General features: G+C 50.2%; 1 protein-coding gene across 9 annotated transcripts in view; it reads right to left on the bottom strand.

Moving 5' to 3' along the window:
- The window catches only part of Dao (D-amino acid oxidase), a 29330-nt gene extending 19684 nt beyond the window's left edge, over positions 1-9646 (bottom strand). For 2 of the 9 annotated variants that reach the window (XR_009228621.1, XM_046464340.2), the window contains exons 1-6: positions 9537-9642; positions 9349-9463; positions 6872-6992; positions 5719-5912; positions 4680-4881; positions 2164-2278 (exon numbers count right to left, since the gene is read on the bottom strand). Coding sequence is in view for 8 of the 9 variants with exons in the window: in XM_046464340.2 (XP_046320296.1) it covers positions 2164-2278; positions 4680-4881; positions 5719-5809 (408 nt within the window). In the remaining variant the exon portion in view is untranslated. Of the gene's footprint in view, positions 1-2163; positions 2279-4679; positions 4882-5718; positions 5913-6871; positions 6993-9348; positions 9500-9536 lie in introns of those variants that run through there. The other 7 variants (XM_058585546.1, XM_046464341.2, XM_046464333.2 and 4 more) reach the window with 6 other exon arrangements.
- Positions 9647-15513: the final 5867 nt, after the last annotated feature.

The raw sequence follows: 15513 nt of genomic DNA on the forward strand, positions 1-15513 counted from the left end.
GAAAGAAATAACAAAAACTTAGACGGCCCTGTGTGCGAGGCTTGGTCCCACGAGTTTCCCGCGTAGAGATCCAGTTCATCTTTACAACCAGCCACGAAGGTGGGGTTACGGTCCAGATGTGGAGTCCTCTCAAAGCTCAGGTGTGAGACGACGCCAAAGGTTTGGAGGAGAAATGATGGGGTCCCAGCCTTGACCTAACCGTGAGTCATCCCTGATGGAGTTATTCAGTGGTGGCCGGTGGCAGGTGGGGCGTGGCTGGGGGCAGTGATTCACTGGGGGCGTGGCTATGGGGAATATATATTGCATCTGCGTTGCTCCCTCGGCCATGATGTCCTGCCACACCTCGAGCCCAGAGGAATGCAGCCTGCTGTCTACCGAGACCTCTGAACCCGTAAGTCCCCCCAAGTCAACTTTCCCGCTCTGCCATTATTCTGGTTGGGTCCTTTAGTCACAGCCATGGAAAAGCTGCATGCTCTTCTTATCCCACAGAGGGACGGATGGAGGCTCAGAGCTCCTCCAGGCTCACACAGGTAGTAAGTGGTGAAGCTGAGACCTCAGCCCACACAATTTGACTCTGGAGTTCAGGTTCTTGCTTTTGGGGGGGGCGGGTACCAGGGATGGAACTCAGGGGCACTTGACCACGGAGCCACATCCCCAGCCCTATTTTTTTGTATTTGTATTTTGTATTTGTATTTTGTATTTGATTTAGAGACAGAGTCTCGCTGAGTTGCTCAGGGCCTCACTAAGTTGCTGCGGCCGGCTTTGAATGCGCAATCCTTCTGCCTCAGCCTCCTGGGCCTCTGGGATGACAGGTGTGTGCCACCGCACCCGGAAATTGTTCTGTTTGTTGTTGTTGTTGATATTGTTTTGTTTTTGGTGTGTGTGGTGCTGGGGACTGAACCCAGGGCTTTGTGCATTTGAGGCAAGCGCTCTACCTACCAAGCCGTTATCCAGAGCCCACAGTCAGGTTCTTAACCACTCTAAAAAGGGTAAGGGTGAGGCTGGAGGTGAGTGATAGAGGAGAGGTCATAAATGGGGCAGAAACAGGGGCACCAGAGACAGTCACAGAGGGTGAGAGTAGAAGGCAGAGGGCACATGGGCCCTCCTGGGTGGAAACCCCAGATTTGCCACCTTATCTCTCGAATGACTAGAGACTCCGTTTTCTGGTTTGGGACAATCGTTTCTCTTGGCCCCATGACAGGAAAGAGATAGCGCAAGGCCAATAATCCTAGCACTAGAGATAAGGAGGGAATGATCCTAGCACAGAGTTGGAGAATGAGTAATGAGGGAGCTAAGCACCCAGGGCTGGGCCTGCCCCACCCCACCCTCTCCAAACAGCCCGAGCCCATCCTGAACGGCCTTGCTGTCCCTCTGTGGGCATCCCGAGGTCACAGACCACCTGGATTCAAACCCCAGCACTCTCTCTCTCAAAAGCTCTGTGGCTCCGGGTGAACCACTCCATTTCTCTGAGCCTCAGTTCTCTTCTCTGCAGATGACTCCCTGTTATTATAAAAATTAAAGGAGCCACTGGTTGTCAAAGAGTTAGGACAGGGCCTGGCACCGATTTTGCTATCACATCGTAAAGACCCCAGACTTCAGGGGACACACGACATCATGACTTTGGAATATGTAAATTTTGCCCATACCAATCAAAGGCTAGATCCACCCGTTCATCAGAGATTTGGGTATCTGCCAATTTAATAACAAAATTTGGAACAAAAGTTTTACATGTACATATACATTATATATACACACACATGTACACATACATATGTATTTCCTCCCTCCTTTCTTCCTTTCTTACATTCTTTCTGTGCCAGGCTGGCCCCAAACTCCCGGACTCAACCATCCTCCTGCCTCAGCCTCCTGAGTAGCTGGAATGATAGGCATGTGCCCTTGAAGCCTGTTAGATTCTGTTTGTGCTTTTTAAAAAGCATTTTTAGACAGGCACAGTGGCACAGGCCTGGGGTTCGTGCTACCTGGGAGGCTGAGGCAGGAAAATCACTTGAGCCCAGGAATTTGAGGCCAGCCTGGGCAGCAGAGCCAGACCTCTCCCCAAATTTTTTTGATTATGAATTAAAATAAAGTGGACCCAGCTTGAACCCAAGACTCTGCTGCCTTGACTCAGCCTCCTGGAATCTGTAGTTAGGACTCCTCACTCACCGGAACAGCTTCACGGAAGAGGTTGTAGCCCGAGATTAAGGCCAGGCCCATTTTGTCAGCAGTGGGAGAATGGATTTGACTCAGTAGGTAGTCAAAGGTCTGCTGGTTCCAGTCCCTGCAAGGGTCACCCACAGGAGTGTCACCTGATGTCCTGAGCTGGGCAATAATTCTCAGAGGTCAGCTGGGGGTATGATGAGGTGGTGGAGAGGCATCCAAAATCCAGACACCTACTAAGTACAAGCCTGCGCTGCTCCAAATGCCTTCACTTCTTCCGATATTTCCCCCACTAATGGGATGGAGTCTCTCTCTCTTTTTTTTAGTACCAGGGATTAAACCCAGGGGCGCTTAACCACTGAGCCACATCCCCAGCCCTTTCTGTTTTATTTTAAGACAAGGTCTCACTAAGTTGCTCAGGGACTTGCCAAGTTAGAGTCTGGCTTTGAACTTGCAATCCTCCTGCCTCAGCCTCCAGAGCTGCTGGGAAGATAGGCTGAGCCTCCACTCCATTAAGGGACAGAGAACAGGCAGGAAGGGGATGGGCATCTCTGCCTGGGGCTCACAGAGCCGATGATTTCCGATGAAGGAGGCTCTGACCTGGTTTGGGGGGACGATGATACAGACTGGCCACGAGACCCCGCCCATTGTGAACCCTGGGGGCAGACATCAGCTTGCTATCCCCATGTGCCTTCTCTCCGCACCCTGTGCACACAGCCCAACTACACTTCTACTCTACCCAAAGGACTTAAAAACAGCACACTACAGAGACACAGCCACATCCATGTTTATAGCAGCACAATTCACAATAGCTAGACTGTGGAGCCAACCTAAATGCCCTTCAGTGGATGAATGGACAAAGAAACTGTGGCATTTATATACCATGGAATATTACTCAGCCTTAAAGAAGAATGAAATTATGGCATTTTCAGGTAAATGGATGAAGCTGGAGACTATCATGCTAAGTGGAGTTAGCCAATCCCCAAAAAACCCAAATGCCGAACATCTTCTCTGATATAAGGAGGCTGATTCATAGTGGGGTAGGGAGGCGGAGCATGGGAGGAATAGACGAACTCTAGATAGGCAGAGGGGTGGGAGGGGTCATGGGGGTAAAGAAGATGGTGGAATGAGATGGACATCATTACCCTAAGTACATGTATGAGGACACAAATGGTGTGAATATACTTTGTATATAAGCAGAGATATGAAAAATTGTCCTCTATATGTACAATATGAAATGTAATGCATTCTGCTGTCATATAGAACAAGTTAGAATAAAAAGTAAATTCTAAAAATCCACTACAGCTTCTAGATTCACTTGCGTGTACTGGGGCCATGTGACTGTGTGTTGGCTGGAGACTCTGCACAACACTGGCCCATGAGAATGGTAACATTGAGGTCACCTTGGCAGTGACCTTAGAAGCCCTTAGAAGGGCCATGTCAGTGGATGACAAAGCCATGAGAGGGAGGGAGCTCTTGAATTGCTGCCCACTGACCAGGAACACTGGTTTTGGAATCTACAAGAGAATACTTTATTGGTTTGTTTGAAATATTATTTACTGCAGAGGGAGGGGTCGTCCACTTGTTGAAGCAGGTGTTAGTTTTTTGTTTTCTGGTGCTGGGGATTGAGCCCAGGGCCTTGTGCATGTGAGGCAAACACTCTACCAACTGAGCCACTTCCCCAGCCCATAGATGGTACTTTCTAAACAGATGTAATGACCTTTGTAACTCCTCCTTCTCCTTCTTCTGTGTTAGAGATTGAACCCAGAGCACTGTACTATTGAACCACATCTCTTTTTTATTTTGAGACAGGTTCTTGCTAAGTTGCTTAGGGCCTCACTAAGTTACCAAGGCTGGCCTCGATACCTGTGATCCTCCTGCCTCAGCCTACCGAGTTACTGGGATTACCACCGTGTGCCACAGTGCCCAGTTATGACCTTTGCATTGATCCACCTGCTCAGAAATTTTCTGGATTCGTCAATGCATATGGTACGAATGGAGACAAACCTCCTAGCACACAGTATGTGGTTTAGAGTAGAGGGAATATCCTTGAGTATTTCCTTTCCTTTTCTTTTCCTTTTTTTTTTTTTTTAACCTGAGATTGAACCCAGGAGCACTTAACCACTGAGCCACATCCCCAGCTCTTTTTAGTTTTAATTTTGAGACAGGGCCTCACTAAGTTGCTGAGGCTGGCCTGCAACTTGTGATCCTCCTATCTCAGCCTCCCAAGATGCTGGGATTACAGGCAAGCATTACAGCACCTGGCTCTTTCTTTCTTTTTTTGAGCACAAGAGAGAGGGTCTCATTATGTTTCCCAGGCTGGTCTCAAACCCCTTGATATCCTCTGTCTTTTGCCTCAGAATACGGTGGTTTGCCCAGTTCATAGGTATTTTCTTCATGTCATGCCAGATCAGAGCTTCCAAGGGTACTTACTCTCGGTGATGGACACCCTGACAGGGAGTGCCCTCTCTGCAGACTCACCCCCGTGGCCCCCCAGACTACCCTCTGGGATCCTCACTCACATTTCCCGAGGGTCGTCGGGTGGGGAGACGTAGGGCTGGATGAGCCCGGCAGCCACGTCGGTGGTGGTGTGCGGGGTGAAGCGGTCCGCGTAGACCTTCATGTCCAGCGGCTGCAGGTCCGAGTGGTAGCGCTGGTGGATGCAGAGGGCGGTGGAGAGTCCGATGACCCCGGCGCCGATCACCACCACGCGCATCGTGCCGCCTGCGAGAAGGAAGGGTGAGGCTCACCATCTCCGCCACGATCACTGCAATCGCAGTCTCCTGAAGGCTCGGAAGGCACCAGGCTCCACCAAGCCCTTTCGTTTGTCTGGTGCTGGGGATTGAACCCAGGGGCACGTCACCACTGAGCCCCAGTCCTTTTGATTCATTTATTATTTTATTTTGAGACAGAGTCTTGCTTACTTGCTGAGGCTGGCCTCAAACTCACAATCCTCCTGCCTCAGCCTCCTGAGTCCCTGGGGTTACAGGCATGCGCCACCCGTGTGACTCAGGCCTGCCAAGCCCTAATATCCTCAGTAATCAAGACCCAAAGATGCAGGATGATCAATTTTCACATTTTTCACGTGGAAACACTGAGGCATGGAGGGGAAGGGCCTCTGCCCGAGGTCAAAAAGCAGGAAAGTGGTGGGGCTTTCTCTGGGAAGCCTGCCAGGTGTCCCATCCCTTGGCTGGGAATACAAAGGGCCTGGCAGAGCCCCTGGATGACAGTGTCCTGGGTGGCCTCGAGGTTAGCGTAGTGGGGTCTGACTTCAAGTCTTCGGCCTCAGCTCTGCCACCTACCTGCCTTTGACCCCAGGCAAGATGCTCCGTGGGCTTCAAGTTTCAGTCATCCGTACCTCAGGTGAGACTTTGGTGCCCAGCGCAGAAGTGATTTAGTGACCTTCGTGAAGCACCTGCCACGCACCAGCCCCAGCGCTGAGGGTTTCACGTGCACCGTGTCACCTGAGCTTCCCAACAGTCTCCTGAGATGGCAGCTGTTGCTATTTAGTCCCATTTTACAGATGAGGAAACCGAGGCACAGGAGGAGGAAGTGACTCACCTGGAGTCACACAGCCAAGGAGTGGTGTTGCTGGGATTGGAGTCCCACCCGAGTGAACACTGGCTGTGCACATGCGCGGCTCTGAGTCCATCAGTCCAGGGTGGGACTGGCCTGAGACTCAGCCTGACTCCCGGTGCTTGGCCGGCTGGCCCCGCTGAAGTTTAGCTTTTGACCTTGAACTGCTCTGTCAGCTTCTGCTGAGGCAGAACAAGAGGACTGTTTGTGTTCAGGAGGGCCAAAGTCCACTCTCCCTCTCTGTCTTCCCAAGCGGCCTCCTGGGGTCCTTGGCTCTGGCTGATCAGCCTGTGGCCCTGAATAGCAGGACGTTCCCAATATGGCCTAGTTTTGTAAAAGAGGGGAAATGACTCCAACCCGCAAGAACTGGACTCCTGCGGGCTTTCAGAAGCCAAATTGGAGATAGAATCAACAAACAGAGAGGAGTCATTCTAGACCGTTCTCCCTCCAGCTTGGAGTCTGAGCTTGGATACAGGCGCTGGTGGGGTGGGGAGACAGACCTTATCACGGTGGCTGTGTCTCCCCTGCACCCTCTTTTCCTCAGACATGGCTGACCTCATCTGCGAAATAAGGGTGACCCCAATCTCCCGGGTTGTGCTGAGGGTTAAATGGGAACCTCTGCAGAAGTTCTAGGTATGGTGCCTGACACACAGAGGAGGCCCTCACACAGAGCAGGCGCTCTCTGTCCCCTAGCCCTGTGACAACCACAGAGGAAAGAAAACATTGGCCATAGAGGAGGCCAGAGGAAGAAAGAGGCATCAGACTTGGCTTCACTTCCAGCCTGCGGTGTCACCTGCGGTGTCGCCTGCTGAGTTACCTTTGCCAAGTTCCTCCCCCTTTCTGGGCCTTCTGACCGTTCCTCCGTAATCGCTGGAGAGCTGACTGCTTTTGTACATTAATAACAAAAAGGCTCAGGAGTAAAGGAACTTTCTTTCAATTTCCAAATTCCCTGTGATAAATCTGAGGTTGGGTGGAGGGGAGGAGGCCGTAACAACTCAGAGCCATGGTCAGACACCTCCAGGTTTGCAGCCCCGCCCTGGCACACACCCGCTATCGGATCTTGGGCAAGTCACCTGACGGGTGAGAGTGAGCAACCTTTTGGGTTTGCCCAGGACTCAGGTGTTCCCAGGATGCATACCTGCGGTGCTAAAGGCAGCAGAGTCCAGGGAGCCCTGGGTGAGCTGGGCTGGGATCCTAGGTCTGCTCTCTCTAGAGCTGCCCTTTCTCCATCTCCCTCTGCCTAGGAAATCAGCAAAGGGCTGAGAAAAAAGGGGCTGTTTATAAAATAGGAACGTGTGAGGGGGGGAAGGGAGGTGCTAGAGGAGGCTTTGGAGGCTCCTGGGAAATGAAGAGACTTTGGACTGAAGTAAGGAAAAGAGAAGAGCAGGAGAGAGGACCCAGAGCAACACCGGGATCAGGGGCAATACCGCGGGCAGCTTCCAGAACCTTCTGGAAGAACAGGCCCAGGGTCAAGAGGGTCAAACACAGCGCAGGGTGGTTTCTCCAGTGCAGAACTTTAAAGATGAGCTCATCGAGCTTGTGCAGCTGGGGAAATGGAGGCCTAGCTACTGTTTTCGGTTCCCTGCATCCTTAAAATATATATATATTTTATATTTTCTGGTACAGGGGATTGAACCCAGGGGCACTTAACCACTGAGCCCCACCCCCAGCCCTTTTTTATTTAGAGACAGGGTCTCACAAAGTTGCTTAGTGTCTTGCTAAGCTGCTGAGGCTGCCCTTGAACTTCGATCCTCCTGCCTCAGCCTCCAGAGCCTCTGGGATGGCACCTGGCTTGTGCTAAGAATCTGAAGTGCCTTATCTAGTATGGTCCTTGTGACACATTCAGACAAGCGAGCTCACGGCCTGAGACACCCCGTTGGTGACAAGCCAGGCCAGCCTGACTCCTGTCTTTGTACACTGTAACAGGCTGCTGCTGCGGGGCTGGCAAGTCCGGCCATTCAGAAAATCGCTAGTTGGAGCAGACCCGGAGAAACAGCTCATGTTTCAGAGTCCTGCATCTGCAAAACCCTCAAGTGCAACATTATGGGGTTTGTAGTGTGTCGGTGAGAATCAAAGACAAAACAGTCCCAAGGTAATTGTCTTTAGGAAGCAATGCACACCATGAGTCCAGTTTGAACCAGATGATAGCAGCCTCAAGCGTGGAGGGTGAATAGAAATGCCTGAGATTCTCAAGAGACTTGGGACCCAGACTACAGGATCCGACAGACCTAGCCTCAGGTGAAACCCCAGGAAATGAACTTCTGGACTTGGTGCAGAGATCAGATATGAAGTCAACCATTTCTTGCTGTTTTGCTGGTGCTTGTTTGACAGTGTTGAATTTCTCCCCTATTTTATGCCAATTCCTTCAACCAGGAAAGTGAAGCAGCTGGAGTTATTTTGTGTGTGTGTGTGTGTGTGTGTACATGTGTGCATGTGCACTTGATTATAATGCCTGTGCAAGGACAGACCCATAGGAGAACCAACATAATTTGGATTCTACTTCTTGCCAGACACATGAAGACACAGTGCATACCCAAGCCCCTTAATCCTCTGGACAACTCCAAGAGGTGGGTCGGGCTTGTGGTGCACACCTGTGATCCCAGCAGCTGGGGAGGCTGAGGCGGGAGGATTTCGAGTTCAAAGCCAGCCTCAGCAACTTATCGAGGCCCTGAGCAACTTAGTGAGACCCAGATTCTAAAAAATATATATATATATAAAGGACTGGGGGCGTGGCTTAGTATTATCTTTATTCTACAGGAGGGACAGAGATTCAGAGAGGGGAAGACATTCACCCAAGGTCACACCACCTGCGTGAAATGCATTCAGATATGACCCAGGTCTAGCTGGGCTTTCTGCCTGTGTCATAGAAATATTTAGGCAGCTGGCACTTGACACTTTCTGCTTGCCTCTCAGTCTCGGCTTTGTTTGCAGAAGACCTCCCTCCTGTCCTAGAAAACCCTCTGAGGCAGCTTCTGCCTTTGATGGCTACATGCTCATGAACATGAAAGATTGGTCCTATGAAAATCAGAGTCACAGGTGAGGTATACCAGTGAGCACAAGTCGGCTCTTCCAGGTTGATCACGTGGCTATGTCTTATGAGGTTGATATTTTCAGAGTTTATCTTTAAAATGGAAACGAAGCTATTAAAAAAATAAAATAGGCGGACACGGTGGCGCATGCCTGTCATCCCAGCAGCTCAGAAGCCTGTGGCAGGAAGATCACAAATTCAAAGCCAGCCTGAGCAAAGTAACGAGGCCCTGAGTGATTTAGCAAGACTCCTTCTCAAGATAAAATATATTAAAAAAAGAAAAAAGGGCTGGGGATGTGGCTCAGGGGTTAACTGCCCTAGACTCAGGTTCAATCCCTGGTACCGAAAAAAAAAAAAAAAACCAGCAATGACCACCACAAAATGGAACCAGCCTACCCACTCCCCGCTCCCAAAGATAATAATAATAATAAGGATCGTTAATTGAGTACTTGCTAAGTGCTTGATTCTACCCTGAGCATTTTATAGTCACCTCCTCTAATGTTCAGATCCGCCCTGCTAGATAGAGGTGAGTAAGGCCCCTGTGTTCCGGATGAGGAAACCGAAGCTCGGGAGGGGATTCTCCTTACCTGCAATCCCAGCCCAACTCCAAGGCTCGAGCTTCACCTCTGGGAGATGTTGGCCCAAAGTGCTCTGTCCTTCTTTCCTCCGTCGCCTGCCTCAGGCGCTGCTGTTGAGTCTGGCCTGTTGACACTGGGACATTATATCCCTCCGCCCCCTGCCCAACCCCCAGCTCAAAGGTGCACCTGTCACTCACCCCACGTGCCACAGACTTCTGGAGAAACGAGGCAGCGCCTGGGGGTGCAGGTTCTATTTCCTGCAGGATTCTGGGTTGTCTGCCTGCCTGCCAGGGAGGACAGGAGTGCAAGGTCAAAGTCCGGAGCTGTGGATGGGACACAGTGCAAGGGGTGGGCCACAGTACCGCCATGCTCTGCGGGACTGGACCCAGCCTGGCAGGGAGAACACGCCTCCCTCACTCCCAGTCTCACAGAAGTCCCTGACTTTTCTGGCTGATCCCAAGCCCCTGTGGACAGGCCTGGGGGAGGGCGTGCATGGGGGGCACTCTTGGAAGACTGATGGGCACAGGGAGCTCTGTCTTCCGGGCCAGCTGGAGACGATCCTCTCTCTTCCTGCTGCCACCCTGGCAGAGGGGAGGAGGGTTGTTCCCTGGGCCACTGTGGGCCTGGCCTGTAGGGTGGGGTGGTAGCTTGGCAGTCCCAGAGGCACAGGACAGGGGCTCGCGGGCAGGCTGGCCAGTGCAGTGCCATTCTGGGACACCGGAGAGACAACACTAAGGAGGGACTTGAGGGGACGCCTGTCTGGGCTGGGAGCCTGCGTGGTCCTCGGTTTCTGTATCCCAGAGACGCAAGGGGCAGGACTCCAGGCCCTTCCTCAGCCCAGACCAGACCTGGAGCTGGCACTGGGGGAGCCCAGGGCTCCTCGGGCACCTTGCTCTACGCGCAGAGGGCGAGACTGAGGCACAGAGAGAGGCCACCGAGACCTCGGGGAGCTCCCCCGGCCAGCTGGGATGGTCCAGGCTCCTGACCTCCAGCAGCACCCAAAACAGGGGAAGAGGACACTAAGAAAAGGCACGCGGGATACTCAGCGCCTAGTGTTTGCTCTTTCACAGTAAAAGAAAAAAATGCACGGGGTAAAGCCCACCTTTCACTTCTCATTTGAATGTTTTTTTACAACACCATGTATCGTGTGTGTGTGTGTGTGTGTGTGTGTGTGTGTGTGTGGTGGTGCCGGGGACTGAACCCAGGGCCTTGTCCATTCGAGGCAAGCACTCTACCAACTGAGCTGTGTCCCCAGCACCTGCACCATGTATCATTGTTCTTGTATTTAAAAAAAAAAGGCTTATTTATTTCTGCTGTCAAAGAACAGAATTATGACAGTGTCATTTAACAATCCTAATTGGCTTCATTTTAAATTTTAAAATCAGGTAACACTTCATTCCATAAAACAGAATCAGTTTTCCTATGAGCCAAGCACTCCTCAAAAATGATTTGATGAGTGAACATCCGATTATTTATCTTGCTTACACAAAATAAGGACAAGGGAACTTCACGATTTCGCCAGTTGAGAATGGCTGTTCTCCTTCCGATCCAGATTTCTCTTGGAGGACCAGATGTGTCAGCTTGGTTTAATTGACTCCATGTTTGGTTTGGTTTGGTTTGGTTTTTTCCCTGGAATATTGTCTCTGTTGAAAACTGGCATCACAAAGAAGGTGGCAGCAGGAAAATTTCAGAATCCAAAGTTTAAAAATAAGTCTTGGGCAGTGTGGGGTTATTTTCTGTCTCTGGGGGGGATCATCCGGTGTCCGAGGCCTGGGGACAGAAGCAAAGTCCCCAGCCGCCCTTCTAGGAGATGTCACTCTCAGTAGCATCTGGTGTCCTGACCTGTGCTAGCCCAGGAAGATGGTGGGTAAGGAGCAGCAGGTCACAGGGGCCCCCTGACCCTCTGGGAGACAGAGCTCTCCCTGGGAAGACCCCGGGGCTAAGGGTCAGCGGCCAGGGGAGAATCAACGACTGTCCTCGCCTGTGGTCCCTGAGGTCCTGGGGCAGGGATGCAGGAGGCAGCCAGTGTCACAAGACGTCCCTGTCTCCAGCCAGGCCAGGCGCCTGGCTAAGCGAGGAGAAAGATGGTGTCCCTCCTCAGGGTCTGGCCCCTGCCCCTGGTCTCACTTCCTCCCTGGCACAGCCTGGAAGGGGAGGAAGTGACACCCAGGGGAAGGCTGGGAAGTGAGGCCACCGTCACATTCAAGTTCAGGGTGTGACAGCTCAGTTGGCCTCCCAACAGGCCCCATACTCGGCTCCCCTTCATGGGCCATGTCCCTTCTGAGAGTCATGCCCTGCCCTTTATAGGCACAAGGACCCAGAAGTTCCAGGGACACGTCCATGTTTAGGCCCTCGGGATCTGGAAGTTCCTCAGGCATCCATGTTTAGGTCCCTGGAACTCAGAGACATGTCCATGTTTAAGCCCCAGGATCCAGAAGTTCGATGAGTGCATGTCCATATTTAGGCCCCCGGATCCGGAAGTTCCTTGGGCGCAAGTCCATGTTTAGGCCTAAGCATCCGGAAGTGCCTCAGGTGCACGTCCATGTTTAGGCTCTAGGATCTGGAAGTTCCTCAGGCGTCCATATTTAGGCTCTGGGATCCAGAAATGCTTCAGGCGTCCATGTTTAGGCCCCCGGATCCGGAAGTTCCTCGGGTGCATGTCCTTGTTTAGGACCCTGGATCCAGCTGTTCTTGTATTTTTTAAACCTTTATTTTATTTGTTTATTTTTATCTGGTGCTGAGGATCAAACCCAGTGCCTCCCAGTTGTTAGACAAGCACTTTACCATTGAGCTCCAGCCCCAGCCGGCCATGTATGATACTTATTGTATTTTTTAAACATTTATCAATCTATCTATTTATTGATTTATTTAGTGGTAGATGGACACAATATCTTTATTTATCTGTTTTTACGTGGTGCTGAGGATCAAACCCAGTGCCTAACATGTGCAAGGCAGGCGCTCTACCACCGAACTACAGTCCCAGCCGACCATGTATTATTTTTACAAATGATCATGGTCCAAGTTCCTCGTGCCTCTCATACATCTTGAAGCACTTAGAAGTTCACAGAAGTTAGCCATATTTTTTTTCATATTTTCCCACTCACTTTCTAGTCACATTATATTTTGTGAAAAAAACATTTTTGGTACCAGGATTGAACCCAAGGGTGCTTAACTGCTGAGCCATATCCCCAGCCCTTTTTAGTTTTTGAGACAAGGTCTTTCTTGCTAAATTGCTTAAGGGTCTTGCTAGGTTCCTGAGGCTGGCTTTGAACTTGGAATCCTCCTGCCTCAGCCTCCCAAACCACTGGGATGACAGGTGTGTGCCACCATGCCCAGCTTGTCTTGTGATTTCCATGTACCAGTTCTATATACTTATCTGGCTGATCTCATTTAATCTCAAAACAGCCCTGTAAGGTAGATGCTGTTATTATCATGCCCACGTCAGTGCTGACAACCAGAAATGTGCCACAATATTTACTAAAGCCAAACATCCTCCTACCCTAAGACTGGCATCTCACTCTTTTATAGATGCCCAAGAGAATGAAGACACAGATTGGTCAAAAGGCTTGTATAAGAATGTCCCTGGGCTGGGGATGTAGATCAGGTGTAGAGTGCTTGCCTAATGTGGGTGAGGCTCTGGGTTCAATCTGCAGAATTCCCAAGGGAAAAAAAAAATGTTTCCTTCCAGTCGAAGTAGTGTATGCTTGTAATCCTAGCAACTGGGGAGTCTAGGAAAGGAGGATTAAAGGAAGTTCGAGGCCAGTCTGGGCAACATAGTGAGTCCCTTCTTCAAAATAAAAAATTGATAGTGCTGGGGATGTAACTCTGTGGTAGAACATCCCTGGGTTAAATCCCCAGCAATGGAAAAAGCAAATCCCTAACCTCAAACCAGAAGCAAAGTCAGATGTTTATCAGCCAAACAGTGGTGTTTTCAAACAGTCTCATGGAGGAATATTACTCAGTGATGAAAAAGAAAATACAACAACCAGAATGAGTGTCAGTCTTACAGGGAGGAGAAGCCAGGCACCTAAAAGCCCAGACCGTACATTCCCATTTTTTTTTTTTTTTGAAAAGCCAACTGACCATGATAGGGGGTGTGGGAAAGTGGCTACGTCTGAGAGAGGAGGGAGAAAATGTTCTGAGATGCTGGAAACAGGTTTCTTAACCTGGGTGTTGATTACAGGAGTGTGTGCACGTGCAAAAATGTATTGACTTCATGCTTAAAATTAAGATTAATGTACTTGACAAAATGAAAGAGGGAAGGAATAAGGAGGGAAGGGAAAGACAGAAGGAAGGAGAGAGAGACAGAGACACAGACAGACCTTGCTCCCAGCCCCACTGTGTAGAAGCAGAGGCCCAGCTATCCATCCAGGTCAGGCTTGTCAGATCCAGCAAATAGATTACCCAGGATTGTACCTGTTGTCCCTTCCCCAGACGGCCAGAGTTCACGGCTGGGTCACTTTGTCACCATGACCAAGAGCTTAACCAAGAATGTAGAGTGGCCTCCGTCACCTGTGCCTATGCTGCAGGCCTGGAGGGGGGCTGTGGCTTCAGAAAGCCCTGAGCTGAGTGCAAACAAGCATGTCCAGTACTGTTATTTAATTTGGGAAAATGAACTTAGGACATGCTTATTGTCGTCTCAACCCAAACCTCGGGATATCGGATATCCCCTTTCTTTTCCTTCCTTCCTTCCTTCCTTCCTTCCTTCCTTCCTTCCTTCCTTTCTTTCTTTTTTTTGTAGTGGGGATTGAACATAGGGGTACTCAACCACTGAGCCACTTCCCCAGCCCTTTTTTGTAGTTTACTTTATAGACAGAGTCTCACTGAGTTGCTTAGGGCTTCAATAAGTTGTGGAGACTGGCCTCCAACTTGAGGTCCTCCTACCTCAGCCTCAGTGTGCACATCTGCACCTGGCCCCTTATCTTTATCAGAGTGAGGAATACTGATATGGTTGAACCCATCCATTTTATAGTTAGGGAGACTGACAGAGAAAGAAGAAAGAAGGAAAGAAAGAAACCAAATAGAGAAACGGATGTGTGCCATGTCCCCCAGGGATGTGGGGCCCACTCAGAGAGCCAGGGGAGAGCAAGCCCTCTCTACCACCCTCAAGTTCAGGGTTCATTGACCATCACAGCAGGAGGCCCCAGATCTTTGGAAGCAATTTCTGTTTATTTGACCAGTCAAAGGCCGTGTTGATCCACTTGCTGGCTGGTTGGTGAAAAACACAAACTCCTCACCTCCTGGGGCTCTGAAATACACTCAGGCCAGGGCCAAGTCTTGGAGAATCCTCTATGGAAATCAGAACTCCAGGTTGGAGAGGGGGGTTGAGGTCACAAGTTCTCTCTCTCTCTCTCTCTCTCTCTCATATGAAATTAGCCTTATTATAAATTTTCTAAGTATTACAGCACCCTCTGTTAGTTTATATAATGCAGAAGATGTAAAGAAGATTGCAAGCTGGGGTCGATGGGTCATGCTGTAATCCCGGTGGCTCAGGAGGCTGAGGCAGGAGGATCACAAGTTCAAAGCCAGCCTCAGCATCTTGGCAATGTTGCAGAAACCTCAGTCCTTGTCCCTGATGTCCATCCTAACAATGACAGGGTTTTGAGAAAAAGGAAAAGGAAGTTCATTGCTTTGCTAGCAAAGAAGGAACACAGGTGACGCCTGTCTTAGAGGCTGTGATCCTGCCCATCAGCAGGAATAGGGAGCTTTTAAAGAGGTGAGTCAAAGGCTACATTCCACGTGTTCTCTGTCTGGAGTGGTAATTCACGTGTTAATTTGGGAGAGAGTCCTTTCTGAGATCTCCTCGTGCCATCCCCACAGTCTGGATGACTTTGTTCCTATGGTGGGTGGGTGCTCGAGGACAGATTAATCTGCCTAGGATGGGGAAAAAATGTAATCCTGTTTTCCCTGAGATTATGGAGGGGGAGAGAGGAAGAGAAAGAAACATATCCATTTTAAAAATAAGCTACAAAGACAGAGCAGAAGGGCTATAGTCAAAGCATAAAGTGGACCCCGGTTACCATTCCCACTGTCAATTTCTGCATTCCATTTCTATGGGAAAAAAATGGGCAACAACATCTCCAAACTGCTTCCTGATGAAAGGGGTCAAAGTTGGGGGAAGCAACCCAAAGTCCTTGTTCTCCAGCAGGTGAGACACGGACAGTTAAGGGCATT

This window comes from Marmota monax, unplaced genomic scaffold, assembly GCF_021218885.2.
Source record: "Marmota monax isolate L192 unplaced genomic scaffold, Marmota_monax_Labrador192_F-V1.1 WCK01_AAM20220418_F8-fsc00269, whole genome shotgun sequence".
Taxonomy (NCBI): domain Eukaryota; kingdom Metazoa; phylum Chordata; class Mammalia; order Rodentia; family Sciuridae; genus Marmota; species Marmota monax.